The sequence below is a fragment of the Perognathus longimembris genome, chromosome 22 (genome assembly GCF_023159225.1).
Source record: "Perognathus longimembris pacificus isolate PPM17 chromosome 22, ASM2315922v1, whole genome shotgun sequence".
Lineage (NCBI taxonomy): Eukaryota > Metazoa > Chordata > Mammalia > Rodentia > Heteromyidae > Perognathus > Perognathus longimembris.
The window spans coordinates 6,724,811-6,740,752 of record NC_063182.1 but is presented as its reverse complement, the minus strand read 5'-3'; the positions used below and the strand labels follow the sequence as shown (position 1 = coordinate 6,740,752).

General features: G+C 48.7%; 1 protein-coding gene across 2 annotated transcripts in view; it reads right to left on the bottom strand.

Annotated features, from left to right (window-relative positions):
- Window positions 1–1,050: 1,050 nt before the first annotated feature.
- The window catches only part of Diaph1 (diaphanous related formin 1), a 96,097-nt gene continuing 81,205 nt past the window's right edge, over window positions 1,051–15,942 (bottom strand). For both annotated transcript variants that reach the window (XM_048331015.1, XM_048331014.1), the window contains 9 exons: window positions 15,283–15,377; window positions 14,855–14,956; window positions 14,422–14,661; window positions 14,172–14,301; window positions 13,359–13,483; window positions 12,612–12,776; window positions 12,384–12,519; window positions 10,179–10,265; window positions 1,051–2,966 (listed from right to left, as the gene is read on the bottom strand). In XM_048331015.1, coding sequence (XP_048186972.1) covers window positions 2,809–2,966; window positions 10,179–10,265; window positions 12,384–12,519; window positions 12,612–12,776; window positions 13,359–13,483; window positions 14,172–14,301; window positions 14,422–14,661; window positions 14,855–14,956; window positions 15,283–15,377 — 1,238 coding nt within the window. In that variant the 3' untranslated portion in view covers window positions 1,051–2,808. The remainder of the gene's footprint in view (window positions 2,967–10,178; window positions 10,266–12,383; window positions 12,520–12,611; window positions 12,777–13,358; window positions 13,484–14,171; window positions 14,302–14,421; window positions 14,662–14,854; window positions 14,957–15,282; window positions 15,378–15,942) is intronic.

Here is a 15,942-nt window from a genome sequence, read left to right as displayed (position 1 = left end):
CCCCCACCCCCCCCCCGTGAAGGGGGAGGGAAGGCGGGGGGGGGGGCGGGCGGGCGTTCTCGATCGGGAATTGGCGTCCTAGGAGGGCGCGTGCCGTTCTTGAGGGGGTGTGAAGGGTTGGAAGGGCGTGCAGGGAGGGATGGCGCCCCGCCCGCCCCCCGCCCCTCTGCAGCCCCGCGGCTCGCAGGAGCGGGGGAGGGGGGCTCTGGGCTTTCTCCGCGAGGATTCTCCGAGGCGGGTCCCGGGCTCGGCCTCCTGGGGCCTGTTGCCATGGAAACGGCGCCTTCCGCCGGAGCATCTGGAGGCGCCTCCCCCCGTGGGAGGAAGGGTGGCGTGCCCGGCGCGGAGGTGGGCGCCGGGGTGCACAGGGGCGGGGGGCCGGGCGCCGGGGTTCTATTCCCGGCGTAGCCGCAGACGGGGAGCGCTCGTGAGCAGCTGCGGTGGGTCCCCTAATTGGCATGTGTGCCTGGAAACGTCGGAGCCAGAAACCGTGGCCTGGGGAGAGGAAGCGCGGAGGCGAGGGGCCACCCCCACTCCTCTGGCTATAACGGGGAGGCAGCTGCCCCGGGCGGCAGAGGGGCCGGGTCCCGGGCCCCTCCCTGTCCGCTGGACCTGCCCAGTGCTGTAAGGCTCGTGTGGCCGGTCATCCCGACCTCTGGCGCTGGCGTCTGCTGGGGGGGGGGGGGAGGAGGGAGGGGGCTCAGCTGCCCCGCCCGAGCCTGAAGGCCCAGTAGGCGGTCAGAGGTCACCCACGTGCCAAGCACAGGAATGGGGAGTCAGTAGCACAGGTCATCAGGAGGCAATTCTGTGACATTGGGGGGGGGGGGAGAAGTGAGAAGTGAAGTGTTAAAGAAAAGGGCTCCCCGCCAAGAGGGCAGCCAGGCGAAGAGCCAGAGAGCTGAACTGATTACCTTCATTACTGAGAGAAAATGACCCTGAGGCAACAGCACCGCAGAGGAATCTACAGGTGTCTGATACCTTTAGCTTTTGCCTGGCTTAGCAGGTAAACCAGAGGTGTGACACAGAAGAAACCCAGGCACCTACCTGCACGAGGGCGAAAAAGGAAGCCAGAACTGTTTCAATGCTTTATTAACTGTTGGAAACAAACCCATCAAACCAGAGGTGATGACATCCCAGAGGCCCAGAGGCGAGGGAGATAGGTTTGCAGTTATCCCCCTACTTTTTTGAATTTTTTTTTTATTAAATGCATCTTACTAAAGTAGATTTAAAAAAGAAAGGGTCAAAGCCCCAGATGTCAGCGAGCAAGGAGAAGTATGACCCAGAAGAGCAACAGCCCTCCTCCGGTACCACAGTCTGTCCAGGAGCTTCCGTGCCCCTTCAGACACAGCTCAGCAACCCCACCTTCCTTCCTGGCCACAGGGCCCCCTGCGCTTGCCCTCGGGTCCCTTAAGCTCCCCCTGCACTGCTAACAGCGTGAATTCTGGGCCAGGCCCAAACAGTGCCACTGTCAGTAGCAGTGGATTGAAAAGCTGAAAGGAGTAGGAGGGCCAAAATGGCACCCTCCGCCAGGGGACATGAGCTTCCTGATCCTGAGGTCGGGCCACCACCAAGCCGTTGGGTTTGCCCACTATTCAGATGGGAGCAGGGGTACAGTGTGCAGGGCACCCCTGTGCTCACTTCCCAGCGTCTAGTTAGCATCTGCACATTTGGCTTGATAATTCATTAAATTCATACACTGTGGCCCAGAGCTCCTGCTGCCCTGGGGCTTGGCTTAGCCCGGAGGAAAGGCTCATCTGGGCCCAAAAGTGGTGCTGGGGGTGATCTGCCTGGGCCTCGGAAGTCTTAAGGGCTGAGGCCGAGGTCTGGGGTGTGTGGGGGACAGGGGCCTAAGGAAGAATCCCCAGGAACTCCCGAACCTACACTGAAGCCTCTTCATTATGGAGGGAGAAGGGAAAATGAAGTTATCTTAAAAAATTTTTTTTCATACAAAAATAGATCCATATGCAAAACAATTTCTCAGCCAGGAGGCTCCACCTCCCATTTCCTTGGAGACAGAGGGTTAGGCGCTGGGATGGTGAAGGACAGCCCATCTCCAAAGGAGATGCACCAAAGCTCTAGGGAAGGTGAGAAGAGACCTTGGCTCAGGGCCGGGGGCTGGTGCGGGGGCCCGGGGGAGCAAGGGCATGAAGCATGGCAGCGGGCGGGCAGCAGGTACCATGCTGTCGCTTTGCCCTGTGGCTCCGGCCCAGAGCCACAGGGGAACACGTGGTCCAGACCCTTGTTTAGGAGACTTTTCCCAAGAAGGTGGGGTTAAGGGTGGGATTTGCTCCCCGCTTCCTCAGAAGCAATTGCCAATGCCACAGCACTAGTAATAAATAATAGCCAGGAGGAAGAGCAGAGGTGGCAGCAAGAAGAGGAAGGATCTACCCAGAGGTTCACAAGCCCCATGCTGTTCTCAGGGCCAGAGAAACCACAAAAGGAAAGCACAAAATCAGCAAGATTGACCTAAGGGGAGGCCCACGGGAGAGGCGGGCTGAGGAAGCAGGCTGGACCTTGTCCCTCTGGTAACAGAGGGGAGACAGGGTTAAGGCAGCACACGCAGACCCTGCTTTGGTTACGGCAGCCAGGGCTGGCTGGGTTGGGCTCAGACCTCCCCACGCTGCCCTTTCCCTCTGGCCTCCAGGCAGCGGAAGCTGCAGGTGTTCAGAGAGCAGCAGGCCAGACGGAAGGCGGGGTCAGGTGGTAGGAATGGCCGCCTCGAGGGCTGTCCCCTTGGCCCCTCGGGCACGTGCTTCGGGCGCACAGTCTGGGCTCCACTGAGGAACTGGCACGGCCACGGAGCCCAGCCTAACTGGCACGGCCAACCAGCTCCTTGGCTTCCTCAAGGATGGTGGGGATTCCTCCTTCACTGTTCTTGGGCACCTTGGCAGGAACAGACATGGCGTCATCCTTGGTCAGCTCCGAAGCTAGCAGAGTTGTGACTGCACACCCGGCCTTTCTGTTGGCTGCAAGAGAAGACAAGAGATGTGTCGTGGAAGACCCATGTTTCTCATTTCTTTTTTCTTTGTGCTGATCCTGGGGCTTGAACGCAGGGCCTGGGCTCTATCTCTGAGCTTTTCTGCTCAAGGCTAGTGCTCTACCACTGGAGCCAAAGCTCCACTTTGACTGTTTTTCTGTTTGTTTTTTTGTAGTTTAGTGGAGACTTTCCTGCTCAGGGAGGCTTCGAACTTTGATCTTTAGAGCTCAGCCCCTCAGATGAGCGCTATGATTACAGGTGTGAGCCACCAGCACCCAGCTAAGTTTGTTTTTTTCCAACTTTACAGCAGCAGATATGGCCTCCTCGTCTGGTTCAGAGGCCCCTTAAAAGGAGGGACAGAGCTTCAACATGTGGGTTGTAGTTTTAAATGGAAAAGAATGTAAGAATATGGCACAGAAGGGCAGATCTTGCCCTTGCCTCCTTGTGTGATAATGGTACCAAGATCTAAATACAGCTAGACAGTAGGAACTTGAGAGAAAACATCCTTAGTGTCCATTTTGTCATCATAGCTTTACTGAAATTAAATATGTGAAAGCTTAGTAGGTAATCTTATGGTTGTTTTCCAGTGGTCTGCTGAAGAAAGCTGTTAAGACAAACACATGCCAGCTCTTCCTGGTAGAAAGTGGCGCTAAGGAGACTACGAGAATGCCTGTAAAAGGAGCAGCAGCCACTAACTAGTATTGCATGCATAACACACTCCAACAACCAATGTCCCCATCCATGCCTGGCCTTTCCCACCTCCCAGGGACGCTATATATAAGGTGTGTGTGTGTGTGTGTGTGTGTGTGTGTGTGTGTGTGTGTGTGTGTGTGTGTGTGTGTGTGTGTGTGTACGCGCGTGTGCAATGTATGGCAAGGAATAAAGGTATGCCAGAAGTCAAAGGATCAAGGATGGCCGACAGGGGAACTGCAAATCTCACCCCAAGTGACTAAGGGATTGTGAAGTTCTAGTTGTCATCTCACCAAGGAAGAAAAGAACCAATCCACCCTCAAATTTCCATTCAACTATACATTCAACTCTACTCATTTATGGAATCTAGACTTAGGACCTTATCCTTTCAAAGGCAGCTCCTTGGTGCCAGGCCCGTTTCATTATAACCTCTCTTCTGTCCTAGAAGCAGCAGAGAGAGATTGCATGTGCACAAAGGGCAGCCTAACTGAGGAAGTCAGACGCAAAACGCCATACATGCCATGATTCCATTCCTATGATAGCCCAGCCGAGGCAACTCCAGAGACAGAAAGCAGGGTAGGGGGTGCCAGGTTGAGAGAGGGGAGAAGCAGAAGTGACTGCTACTTACCAGAGAGAGAAATGTGTTCGAGGAGAAAGATGTCTACCCTGATGTGAACATTACAGAATGTGTACATGCACTGAAACATTACTAGGTGCCTAATGTTTTATTTATTGCTGGTCCTGGGACTTGAATTCAGGGCCTGGGCTCTGTCCCTGAGCCTCTCTGTGCTCGAGGCTAGTGTTCTACCACCTGAACCACAGCACCACTTCTGGCGTTTTCTGTGTATGTGGTGCTGAGGAATCAAACCCAGGGCTTCATGCATGCCAGGCAAGCTCTCTACCGCTAAGCCACCTTCCCAGCCCCAGGTACAGATTTCTTGTTCTGCATTTTTTTTTCTTTTTGCCTGTCCTGGGGCTTGAACTCGGGGCCTGAGCACTGTCCCTGGCTTCTTTTTGCTCAAGGCTAGCACTCTACCACTTGAGCCACAGCACCACTTCTGGCTTTTTTTTTCTTCCTATATATGTGGTGCTGAGGAATCGAACCCAGGGCTTCATGTATGCAAGGCAAGCACTCTACCACTAAGCCAGATTCCCAGCCCCCCAGGTATTGATTTCTTTTGGAGATTAAAAAGAAGTTCTATAATTAATAATGGTTAGAAGTTGCATGTTCTTGTGACTGTACCCAAACTTACGAATCATACATTTTAAAATGAATTTTAGACATAGTAATGAATTATAACTCAAATAAAAAGAAAGACAAGATTTCCTGGGGACCTGGGAAAGCTGGAGTGAACTAAATACAGTACCTTAAGGAAGACTAGATGACAATTAGTCTAGCAGTCCTAAAGGAGAGCTGCGGGAGGTGAGCAGCGAGGCCGAGTCCAGAGGAGCTGTGAATCCAGTGCTTCCTCTGGACCTGCAAAAGGCGTGAGGTGGGCTGGGGATATGGCCTAGTGGCAAGAGTGCTTGCCTCACATACATGAAGCCCTGGGTTCAATTCCCCAGCACCACATATACAGAAAACGGCGAGAGGTGGCGCTGTGGTTCAAGTGGCAGAGTGCTAGCCTTGAGCAAAAAGAAGCCAGGGACAGTGCTCAGGCCCTGAGTCCAAGCTCCAGGACTGGCCAAAAAAAAAAGGCGTGAGGTGGGCGAAGCCACACGGGCCGAGAGAGGCTCAGTCTCCCCCCCGGAGCTGTCCACCCTTTCACCCCGCAGGGGCCACCTTCCGGTCACGCGGGGAGCACACAGCACGCCCCCTGGTTACCAGCTTAGAGGTCTCTTCCTCCTTCCCCTCTTCCTCTTCCCCAAAGCACAGGAGGGGAAAGAACCGTGAAGACCCGAGTGCGCCCCACACTCCGGGCCCGCCACGGTGGACTGCAAACACCCACGCTGCCTCAGCGCTCAAGTGAGCAAGAGGAGCCCACGTGAGTGCAAGTGCCGTGGCAACACGTGTGCCCTCCGGCCTTCTTATTCTCTCCTTGCCAGCAGAACCTGCCTCAGGCCGGCCTCGAAGCTTTTCCCCAGCATGCAGCATTTCCTCTCTTTCCTAAAGCTTTCACTACTCCAGGACCTCATGTCTCATCTTCAGAAAGGCAATGGAGAGATCACTACCCCTTTACTGCTCTCTTAAATTCAGATTCCAGAAGTTGAGAAGTATCACAGCTATGTGTGTGCACACGCATGCACGACATGAGCGCCTGACTCGAGTGCCTATCCAGTGTTATGTGCTGAAATAACTTCTAACTCCAGAGCCCAGGAAACCAGTCTTTCAGAACATCTGTCCTGGGGAGTTCTAGTGAGGCAAGTCTGAATCGCTTATTTCCTTGGTTTCTTCCTTTAAACTTAGAGGACTTCTTCTGTTCCTAACCTAGGGGTGTTTCAGGATTTTTGCACATCAGGAAGTTCCTGCCAGGTGCTGGTAGCTCACGCCTATAATCCTGGCTACTGAGATGTCAGGATATTGGCTTGAAGCCAGCCAGTGGGTACACTGGGGACACACACGGTGTGGCCCTAGGCCAGGGATGGGAGAGCTCTTATCACTGGCAACAGAAGCAACAGAACCCAAGCGCCCTAGCTCCGACTCTGTCCACAAGGCCAGCAGCAGGCGGACACTTAGATCAACCAGGAAAAACTGGCCTCCTTCCTTCTTTCCTGAACTTGAGCATGAGTTTTGACCAAACAGATAGGAGCTGGGAGGATCACTGGATTATTCACTTAGAAGAAAATAGTCTATCTCTCAGACTGGGCAGAAACGGTGACAAGACAAACTCCAGGTACTGGTCAAAGACCTCTGAGGCTAGATTTCTAGAAGTTGGGGCTAGGATAAAAACATCTCCAAAATTAACCATGTAATGCTAGGAGTGTAGTTAAAGGCTAATGATTTGGAAAAGCCCTTTATAAAACAAAGGCTAGGTAGGAACTACTACCAAGGAGGAAGTGCTTGTGTTAATAAGCTTCCTTAGGGAAGCGGAAACTAGGACAGATGGGACAGTCATTACCATCCTAAATAACTCATTACTGTCTAAAGCTCTCCTAATTATACTTCCTGCCCTAATTTTACAAAACAGGTGAAAGAATAAGTAGTGGTACAGGAGCACTGTTACCCACCTTGTCTGTAGACGAGGGGTCATCAGAAAATCTCCCTGAAGCCATTTCATCATATCCAGGCCACATCAAAGAATATTCCCGGCCCACACAGAGGCCAATGTCATCTTTTGTCTAATCAATCATGCAGGCTCAGTGGAAATAGCCCTGGACATGAATTTACAAAAGAAGACTATAGTCCTGGCTCTATCATTAGCCAACTGTACAGACCTTGGTAAAACCTTAATTCTTTTTATCTATAAGCAGGTCAGATACTAATCACCCGGTTCTTTAGAGCAAACCTAGGAAGGTTAATGCTGGTAAAGACAGGAATCGAGTGATAGAGGGAAGGAAAGAAGAGAGGGGGAGGAAAGAGGGGGGAGGGGAGGGGGAGAGAAAGAGGTGGGGGGAGAGGGAGAGGGAGAGAGAGAGACTTCTTTTTCTCTTGTCTCATATCCCAGTGAGCAAATGGCCTGTGTATGAGAGCTTACAATTCAGTCATGGAGATAAAAGTTGAGTCATTAAAACCACAAGCTGACTCAATCATGGGCCAGAAATAGCAGTTGTAATACAATCACATGAATTCTTCCCCTTGATACTTACACCATTGTTCCCCCACACCCTGTAGACCCTAGCAGTTTACATGCTGCTTGTAATGAACCAGTCCTGATAGTAACTCCTCTCTTCCAGCTCCTCAATGGGTCTCTGTATGCTGGTTACTCCCTCCTATGTCCAGAGACCGGAAGATTTTAACATTCCTGCAGACTCTGGGGAAAAGGCCGGTGTCTGTGAAGAGGGACAGCTGCCTTGCTGGGAATGGAAAGACTGTTAGGAAGATATGCTTGACAGTGGTTCTGGCTCTTTGGCTCTGAGCAATTAGAGGAAGTTAAGAGTGAGCCAGACAGGGCTGGGAATATGGCCTAGTGTTAAAGTGCTCGCCTCGTATACATGAAGCCCTGGGTTTAATTCCTCAGCACCACATATATAGGAAAAGCCAGAAGTGGTGCTGTGGCTCAAGTGGTAGAGTGCTAGCCTTGAGCAGAGAGAAGCCAGGGACAGGGCTCAGGCCCTGAGTCCAAGGCCCAGGACTAGCACAAAAACAAAACAAACAAAACAACAACAAACAAACCAAGAGTGAGCCAGACAATGGGTGGAGCAATTGGGTCCAACAGCCCTGCAGGGAAACCGAGGCCCCTGGAGCCTTAGTACTCAAGACAATTGTGCCTTCTAGGTTCCAATCTCTCTCTCCCTTCTTCTCTTAATCCTACTGCATGGCATGAAAAAAATACTAGCACTGGAAAGCACCTTGGAAAGCATTTAAGTTTCTTATTTTATACATTAGATAATTTAGAGGTACTTCTTTAAGGTAATAAGACAGCAACAGAACTAGATCTGCCTTTGGGTCTTTTTATCACACCCTAGTCCTGTGTGCCCTGCACTCAGCTTCAGACCTGGCCTTCTCTGTATGTTTGCTGTGAGGCCACTTCACTTTCTATGATATGAAAGTACCACAGCCTAAGAAGCTTGCCAGAGCAAACAGAGTTGAAGAGATTCTCCCAGACACGTTCAGTGTGCTTAGTGCACTCAGAACCAGACAAGGATAGAGGCTGGAGTGCCAACTATGTACTTCTTAGCTTCATCTTTTCAATTCAGTATTCTCCCTCTTTCTCTCCCCTACTCCCTTTTTCCTTCTCTCCCCTTCTCTTTCTCTCTCCGTTTTTCCTCTTGCCCTTGGAGACCGGACTTAGACTAATTTAGGTTCTGTGCTGAAAGGGTAGGTTCTGACAAAAACCCCTGCTTCCTCTGCCTGGTTTTCACTTGGAAAGAAGTGGAAGCAGGGCCTCCCAAGCAAAGGGAAGCCACTGGGGTCTGGCTGTTTGTGTACAGGAAGCATCTGGGATTCTAGGATAGCTTTACAGGAAGAGGCTTACAAGGGAATTCCCCACTGAAGTCTGATGCGAGCCGGAGCTGAGCTGAGAGGAACATGGAAGACAGTGTAGCGAGATGAAGGTTCTTTTGTTAGACTTAATACTTCACGTTGAGTCACACCACATTGCACAATGGGTGGGAAGCGGTGCTGTGGGACCTTCTAGACTGTACACCGCGCTCCGTCCACATGCCTGCCTGCAACCGGATGCTCTAACTCAGTGAGTTCTACCTTCTTCACACCTACTTCTCCCCTTTAGCAATCGAGTACTAAGAGGAATGCCCTAACATAAATATACTGTGCTTAGAGCTTCTTCTGTCTATAGTCTTACAGGCTATCCCTCAGGAGGATCTGTTCGGAGTAGAGGGAGGGGGCAGCCATCACACATGACTCACAGTGACTATGGAATCTGGGCCAGGACACTGAGTTGATGGGGGTTGGTATGCTCTCAACTCCCGGTCCTTCCCAGGCTCTGGCAGGCCCTGCAGGTCCTAGAGACATCGCTGTATTCAAAGCTTAGCACTGGCCCAAACTAGTACAGTTCTTCTCTTTACAATGATCTCTAAGGAAAGCACATATCAAATGGATCTACAAAGCATATCAGCCAGTGAATAGGTAACCCAGCTTTAACTCCCTCGCAGGAAGGAGCCTTTAATGACGTTTTGATGTAACTCTCACCCTTCAAACTGGGAAAGAAGCCACCACACCTACCTCCGAAGGGTCCTCAGTAGACACAATGATATAGCAACCTTGGCTACATCTTTGAACTATCCATTAATCCTTCCTCATCCTAATGCCTGGATTACTTGTCCTCCTGTCCCATAATTCTTTTTAGAGGCTCTGGCTCAGTGTAATCGACTTAAGCCTGCGCAGGTAGAGGAGTCTGCACTGGGTGGGGAAGGCAAGGGTAGTGGAGAACAAGTGTATCTAAAGAAGGCGGCAGCTCTTCGACGGAGCACAATCCCATTGAAATGTTCCTCTATTTTCTTATCATTTGAGGGTAATGAGATCTTACTATGTCTTACAGGATTTTACACTTGCTATTATTAATTCTTTCTCTGTATGGTCTCTCCTTTGAAGTTGAGAATAAGGACTTTTTCTTTGTATTTCAATCTATACCCAATACAGGGTTCTTTATTTAGGTCAATTATTTTTTTCATACACAGAAATGCCCACTAAGTACTCTTATGTCCTGGGCCTGGTTTCCTAGTTCCAAATTACTGGAAGAAATCCAAGTCAAAGAAATTTATTTGCTACCAGTTTTTTAAGTTAGAATTTTCTATTATGGGAGAAGGAAGACTAGATAACCCACTCTCAATGCAAAGATATGAAAAGTTTCCAGAGCATCATGCCCTGTTTTTAGCCCTGTACTCCCAGTACCAGGAGTTTAGAAGTCTCACACCCTTCAACAACCAAGCTGAGCTCCATTTGCTTACTTACCCTGACGGGGTCCTCTCTTCCGTCGGAATGCTGCTCCTGATTGCAAGGCTTCTAGAAGACTGTCCATCACACCTGTCTCATCACCCTCTGTCATGAACAAAGATAGAGATGTAAATTCTTCAGTCAGACCTACTTGACAAATGTCAAGCTTTCACATGAAATGCCTGGCTATTGCTTAGCTTCGCTCTTTGATAATGGCTGACAGCCCAGAAAAGACAAGGAACACTCAAGCTCAAGCCTCACAGGCCTGTGTTTACTTGTGCTAAAAAATGGCAGAAAAACTTTGTTGCCAACTATTCTATATAAACCCTGAGATATTTTCCTTCAGGGCCACCTTCTCTACATTAATCAAGAGTAGCAGAGGGGCTGGGAATATGGCCTAGTGGTAAAGTGCTCGCCTTGTATACATGAAGCCCTGGGTTTGATTCCCCAGCACCACATATATAGAAAACGCCGGAAGTGGCACTGTGGCTCAAGTGGCAGAGTGCTAGCCTTGGGCAAAAAGAAGCCAGGGACAGTGCTCAGGCCCTGGGTTCAGGCCCCAGGACTGGCAAAAAAAAAAAAAAAAAAAACCAAAAGAGTAGCACAGTAAATGATAAAATTGTCTAACTCTTAAGACTAGATAAGCAGAGAGACAGCAATTGTGGAATTAGTAAGCAACTATGCCAGGCCAGGTGGCATGTGCCTGTACTCTCATCTCAGCTCTTCAGAGGTGGAGGCAGAAGGATTGCAAGTTGGAGACCAAGCTGAGCTATATGTAGGGAGATCCTATCTTAACCCCCAAAACAAAACAAAACAAAAAAGGCAAGTGCATCACTCATTTATCCTACAGTGTTCTACTCTAATACACATCCACCTCTCATGAAGAGCCTGGTTCAGGTTTCAGAGCAGGGAGAGTGGTTATTTCAATTCAGTACTGCCTCCAGTGGCTGCAATTTTCCTGAAGCCAGATCTGCATTTAGGGGGAGCAGCCTGGCTGGAACATAAAGAGTTAATGTAGAATCCTAGTTGCAGCCTGGCTCAGTTTCCATGGTAACAGCTCAGGATAGTGAAATCTGAAACTGTGAAATCCCAAGGAGCAGGTTGGCTGCCAGCTGCAAGAAGGGCTCATTGCTCCTAGCGCCACCTGCTGTCTGAATATTACCAGTGTGGTTGACCTACATTCCAACCTCACTTGCTTGATCCAAGTACTATGAACAGGACACGGTCTGGGCCCACTACGCCACCTGTTGGCAGGGTGTGGTCCTCACCCCATATGTCAAGATTCCATCTTTCCTAGGGCACCCTAGCCAGTTAAAACAAAAGACCGGATTGAATGGGAAGGTGAAGGATACTTAGTGTGACCTTTAATGACATTCTTGGAACAAGTTTGCTATTTACACTCAACTGACAGTACTACTTTGCAGCAAAGTGTAGTAAGAGATGTTAGAATAGCTCTTGCTGCTTGTGCTCAGCAAAGCAAGCAAGCACTAGGATTTTTAACAGACTGAGAAACATTTCCTTGCAGAAGGCACATGGCCCCTCGAGTTCAGCTCAGTGCCATCAGCAACATATGCTGTATTAGCTGTATTTCCGCTGCCTGCAAGGAGAGGGGGCAGGGAATCTACAGCAGGAAAAAACGCAGAGACAGGAAACAAGAGGTCCAGTAATTGAGACCATATGGTTCAACAAAGACATGCTTCTGGTAGTGAAATAAGAGACTGCTGCAGTAAAGAGAGGACAGCCAGCTCTCTATTCCTTTCCAGAAGCTGTCCCTTTAGGATCTTATAGGTATGTGCAATTCCGCTGAGGTCTAGAAACATTGTACTTACAAAAATAAACCAAAAGGGAGGGGACACCACTATTAAAAGGTAGAAAGAGTCAGAAAAACACTTTTGGGAAAAGAACCAAAAAGATTTAATGGAGCAACTGAGAACAGGACAGAGGAGGCTTTGGATGGGCAGAGGGAAGAGTATAAGTTATAGTAACATTAACTTCCAAGAGAGGTGAGGTATAATGTGAAACCAGCAAAGGAAAGGAAAATTGAAATGTGCAAGTAAGTGAACTGAAGTTAAAATCCAGCATCAGCTGCTCAGTGGAAAGCTCGCCAAAAATCAATTGCCAGGAACGAAGCTCAAACTTAAGATATTCTCTCTGCCTCTGGATCTTAGAGAAGTCTTCCAAACATTCCTTTCTCAATTCATTGGTCATTCTGCCTTTTCTTACCTGCATTCATATCTATGAGCTGCTCTCTCTTCTGTTGCTTCTCCAGTCTCTCCTTCTCTGCCTTCTCCTTGGCTAGCTTTGCTCTTCGCATCTTTTCTTCTGTCTCCCGTCGCTTCTGGTTCTCCTTGACTGCTTGCTGGAGTTGGGGGAAGAAGGAACAAGACATGGGAACAGCCAACACCAACTAACAGAAATCCTGTGGAAATTCAGCAAACAGCCCTTGCTCACCAAAAACATATTCCTAAAATTGTGCAGATCCATGAAGAATTCTTCCACAGTCAACTTCTTGGGATCAAAGACAAAGTAGTCGCCTAGCTCCTTATACAGAGTCTCCATGTTAGAGTGCATCATCCTCAGCTTGTTATACTGTTCCTGTGCATCCTTCACAAAGCTGTGCAGCCAGAGTAAAGAAGCAAGACCAAGAAGCACGCACCTACTCCCCAAGCCCAGAGAATTACCCAAAGACGCACACACCAACACACAAGATATTCAATAACATCGATCATGCTGACAAACCACAGAAGCTCTCTAAGTATCCAGAAGAGTGGAATGGTAAACCTATAGAATGGGAAGTGGCAACTTAAAAAAAAAAAGGCTATTGTGCAGACTACTGTGGAAACATGGCTAAGATATAGTCTGCAAAAAGCTACACAGTGCCATTTTTGTGTAAAAATCAGAGGCAGGTTACCTGTGCAAAGGAGGAGGAGAAAGTGTGTAATTGCAATAGCACAGAGTAGAAGAATCAAGTGGGGGGTGTTTTTAATTTATCTGCATAGTTTGCTTTCACTTCTACAATGATGAGAATGCTCTCAGGGACCATGTATGTATTTAATGAAAAAAAATAAAGAGAAAAACAAACATTGCTATAATCTAACCTTTCCCCTTAAAGGATGCTTTTGGGTTTTTTGTTTTGTTTTTTCTTTCTCTCTTTTTTCCCTCCCCAGGGAGCAACTGTTTTGGTTTAAGAAAGGATATAGTCATTTTTTCAACAAACTTGTCTTTTTCTTCTGTGGCAGCTGGGAAATTCTGAATATCACGTTCCACATCAGAAATTTGTTTCTTCATCTGATCTAAGTTTTTTTGCAAGTTTTCAGCAGAAACTACAGGAAACATAAATGTGGACAGCAAGAGCTTATTGGAAGTTCCAGCCTCAAGATCCCTTAGCTTCACTCTCTAGTCTGTCTACACATCCTGGTACTTAGGCACTTTAGTTCTCATATGCAACTCTGCTGTAGCCGTTTCACACATTTATGTTTCTATCTTTGCAGGAAAACTGTAATTATTTGCTAAATGAACTTCTAGCCTTCACACAGTGTACAGTACTAAGAACAGAAGACAGGCTTTAATTTTAAAGAAATTTGAGAAATCCCCTGAGATTTTTATCTCACTTAATTTTTGAGAATAGGGTTTTGGAGGAAGGATATATAGAGAGGGGAGGGGAGTTACAGAAACAGGGCAGAAAGCTGTCCTATTTCTACTAAATGTTCTGTCCACTTCCAAGACACTGAGGCCTGATGTTTGCTAACCCAGCCTGTGCAATGGAAACTATGGATCTAAACTGAAAACACTTGCCTTTCCCATTCTTTTTAAGAGTACTTCCATTTGTACACACAGAGACCGCTTCAATCTTACACTCCCCTCCTTGAGCCTTGTGGACCATGCCTAAGCCCTCCATTACCCCACTTAAAATGGTCTCAACTGAAAGTGATTTAAGCTCTGTACCCTTCACCTGTGCAGAGACTTCAGGGGTTCTGAACCACTTTCTAGCTTCATTGGAACCTGCCTCACCTCGACTGGCTTTCTCCACGTGGGCGAGCTCATCAGGAAACTTGAGGACCTCAGGATGGTCATTCTCACACAACTCAGCCAAGAAGTGCAACAGCGTCATCTTCTGATCTGCAGACTTGGTGTCCCGAAGCTTGGGGCGGAAGAGGAAATCGTTAGTTCTGGCTTGCCTAAGATCCCCTTAGGCCATCGCAAAGCTCACAGCAGCCTGTAGCCTTCCCACTGGTCTCTTGGTTCTAACCCAAAGGTTCACCTTACAGAGGAAGCTGATATTGAAGCCAAAAGCACCAGCATTCCTGGAGCCAGCATTCATATAGTTTCCAACAAGCAGGGTAATCTCCAGGAGGCTGGAGAAATTCTCGCTCTTGCGCAACTCCTCACAAGCCGCAGTGACAGAGACGATTTCTGGCTTGATGTTCTCCACTTGCTCATTGAATTGTAGCTTGAAGAGGATAGCATTGAGGCGAGGCCGCAGACGGGGAACCGTGCCCATCTAGTGGGGAAGACAAACAGTTCCATTACGGCTAATAGAGGTCAGAAAAAGATACAGACTGAGTCTCCTCTGGGAGAAGGGAGAAGACAAAGATATGTTCAAAACAGACAAGAGGCAAGGAGCAAGTGTCTAGGCTCCTCTCCAGGGAGGAGGGGAACAAGGGAGCTGCGGAGTTGACTGCTACAGGCCTTACCACTACACCAAACTGCTCTGACTCAGCCAAGTCCTCATATTCATCCTTCAGCTCAGAGAGCATTTTCAACTGCTCTGGCTCTGGCATCTGCTTAATGAGGTTCTGAAAGAGAGAATGGGTGTTTATGAGAGGGATCAGCTCGCTCCAGCCAGCTGACTGTGACTCTTGCTAGCTCCCCTCCCTCTGGCCCAAGGACCACTATGAAAAGAACTTGGGGTAGCCATAGGTGGGATTGCAGGACTAGTGAGATGATGGGGCTTATGTAATATGTAACATAAACCTGATTACCAGACAAAGAGCAGCTTCTCCAAAACTAGCATTTACAAGTCAACAATAAGCTTACGGCCTACCTAAACAGGGAGGAAGGAGGTATGGCTGATGTACCATTGTGCAGAAGAGCCAGCTCATAGAACCCTCTGGCTCCTTACCTGGATCATAGACTCTGTCAGGACAGCCTCATTCACCTCCAGGATGACATTCTTAATCTCTTGATAGGGCATGCGGAAGGAACCCAAAAAGATTGCTGCCGGAAAATGAGATAAAAACCATGTCTTTCTCAGTCTCTCCCTGCTCCCAACCTATCCTACAAGCCTATGCTACTAGATAATCTTCCCAAGAGTGAAAACCACTCTGCCTAGGTACGTAAGACCCAAGCTCCCGAGTCCAGCATTTAAGCTCTCTCACTGATTACCACATTTATATCACACAACAGACATTTGTCTGGAACAGACTGTCCACACTCCACATCCCACAACATCACGATTCCTTGCCTTTGTCACACGGGAAGTCTTTGGTCTTCTCTATCTATATACATCAAAGACACTCGCCCCACTCTATTTTAGTTCCCCAGCCCTATGACTCCATCATCAAAGCCGCCTTTGCCTTGACCTACTCATTCCTAAACTGCCACATCCCATCCCCTAACAAACACATCCTGTCCTTCCAAGCTCTCAAGCTTTCTAATCTCTAACTCTCTGACCTTGTCAGGAGCCCTCTTTCCAGGCTCCTGATCACCCATCTACTCTTGTGTTCTGCCTGATGTTGACCTCACAGTCTCTCACTTTATTTGCTCCTGATGACCATGACTC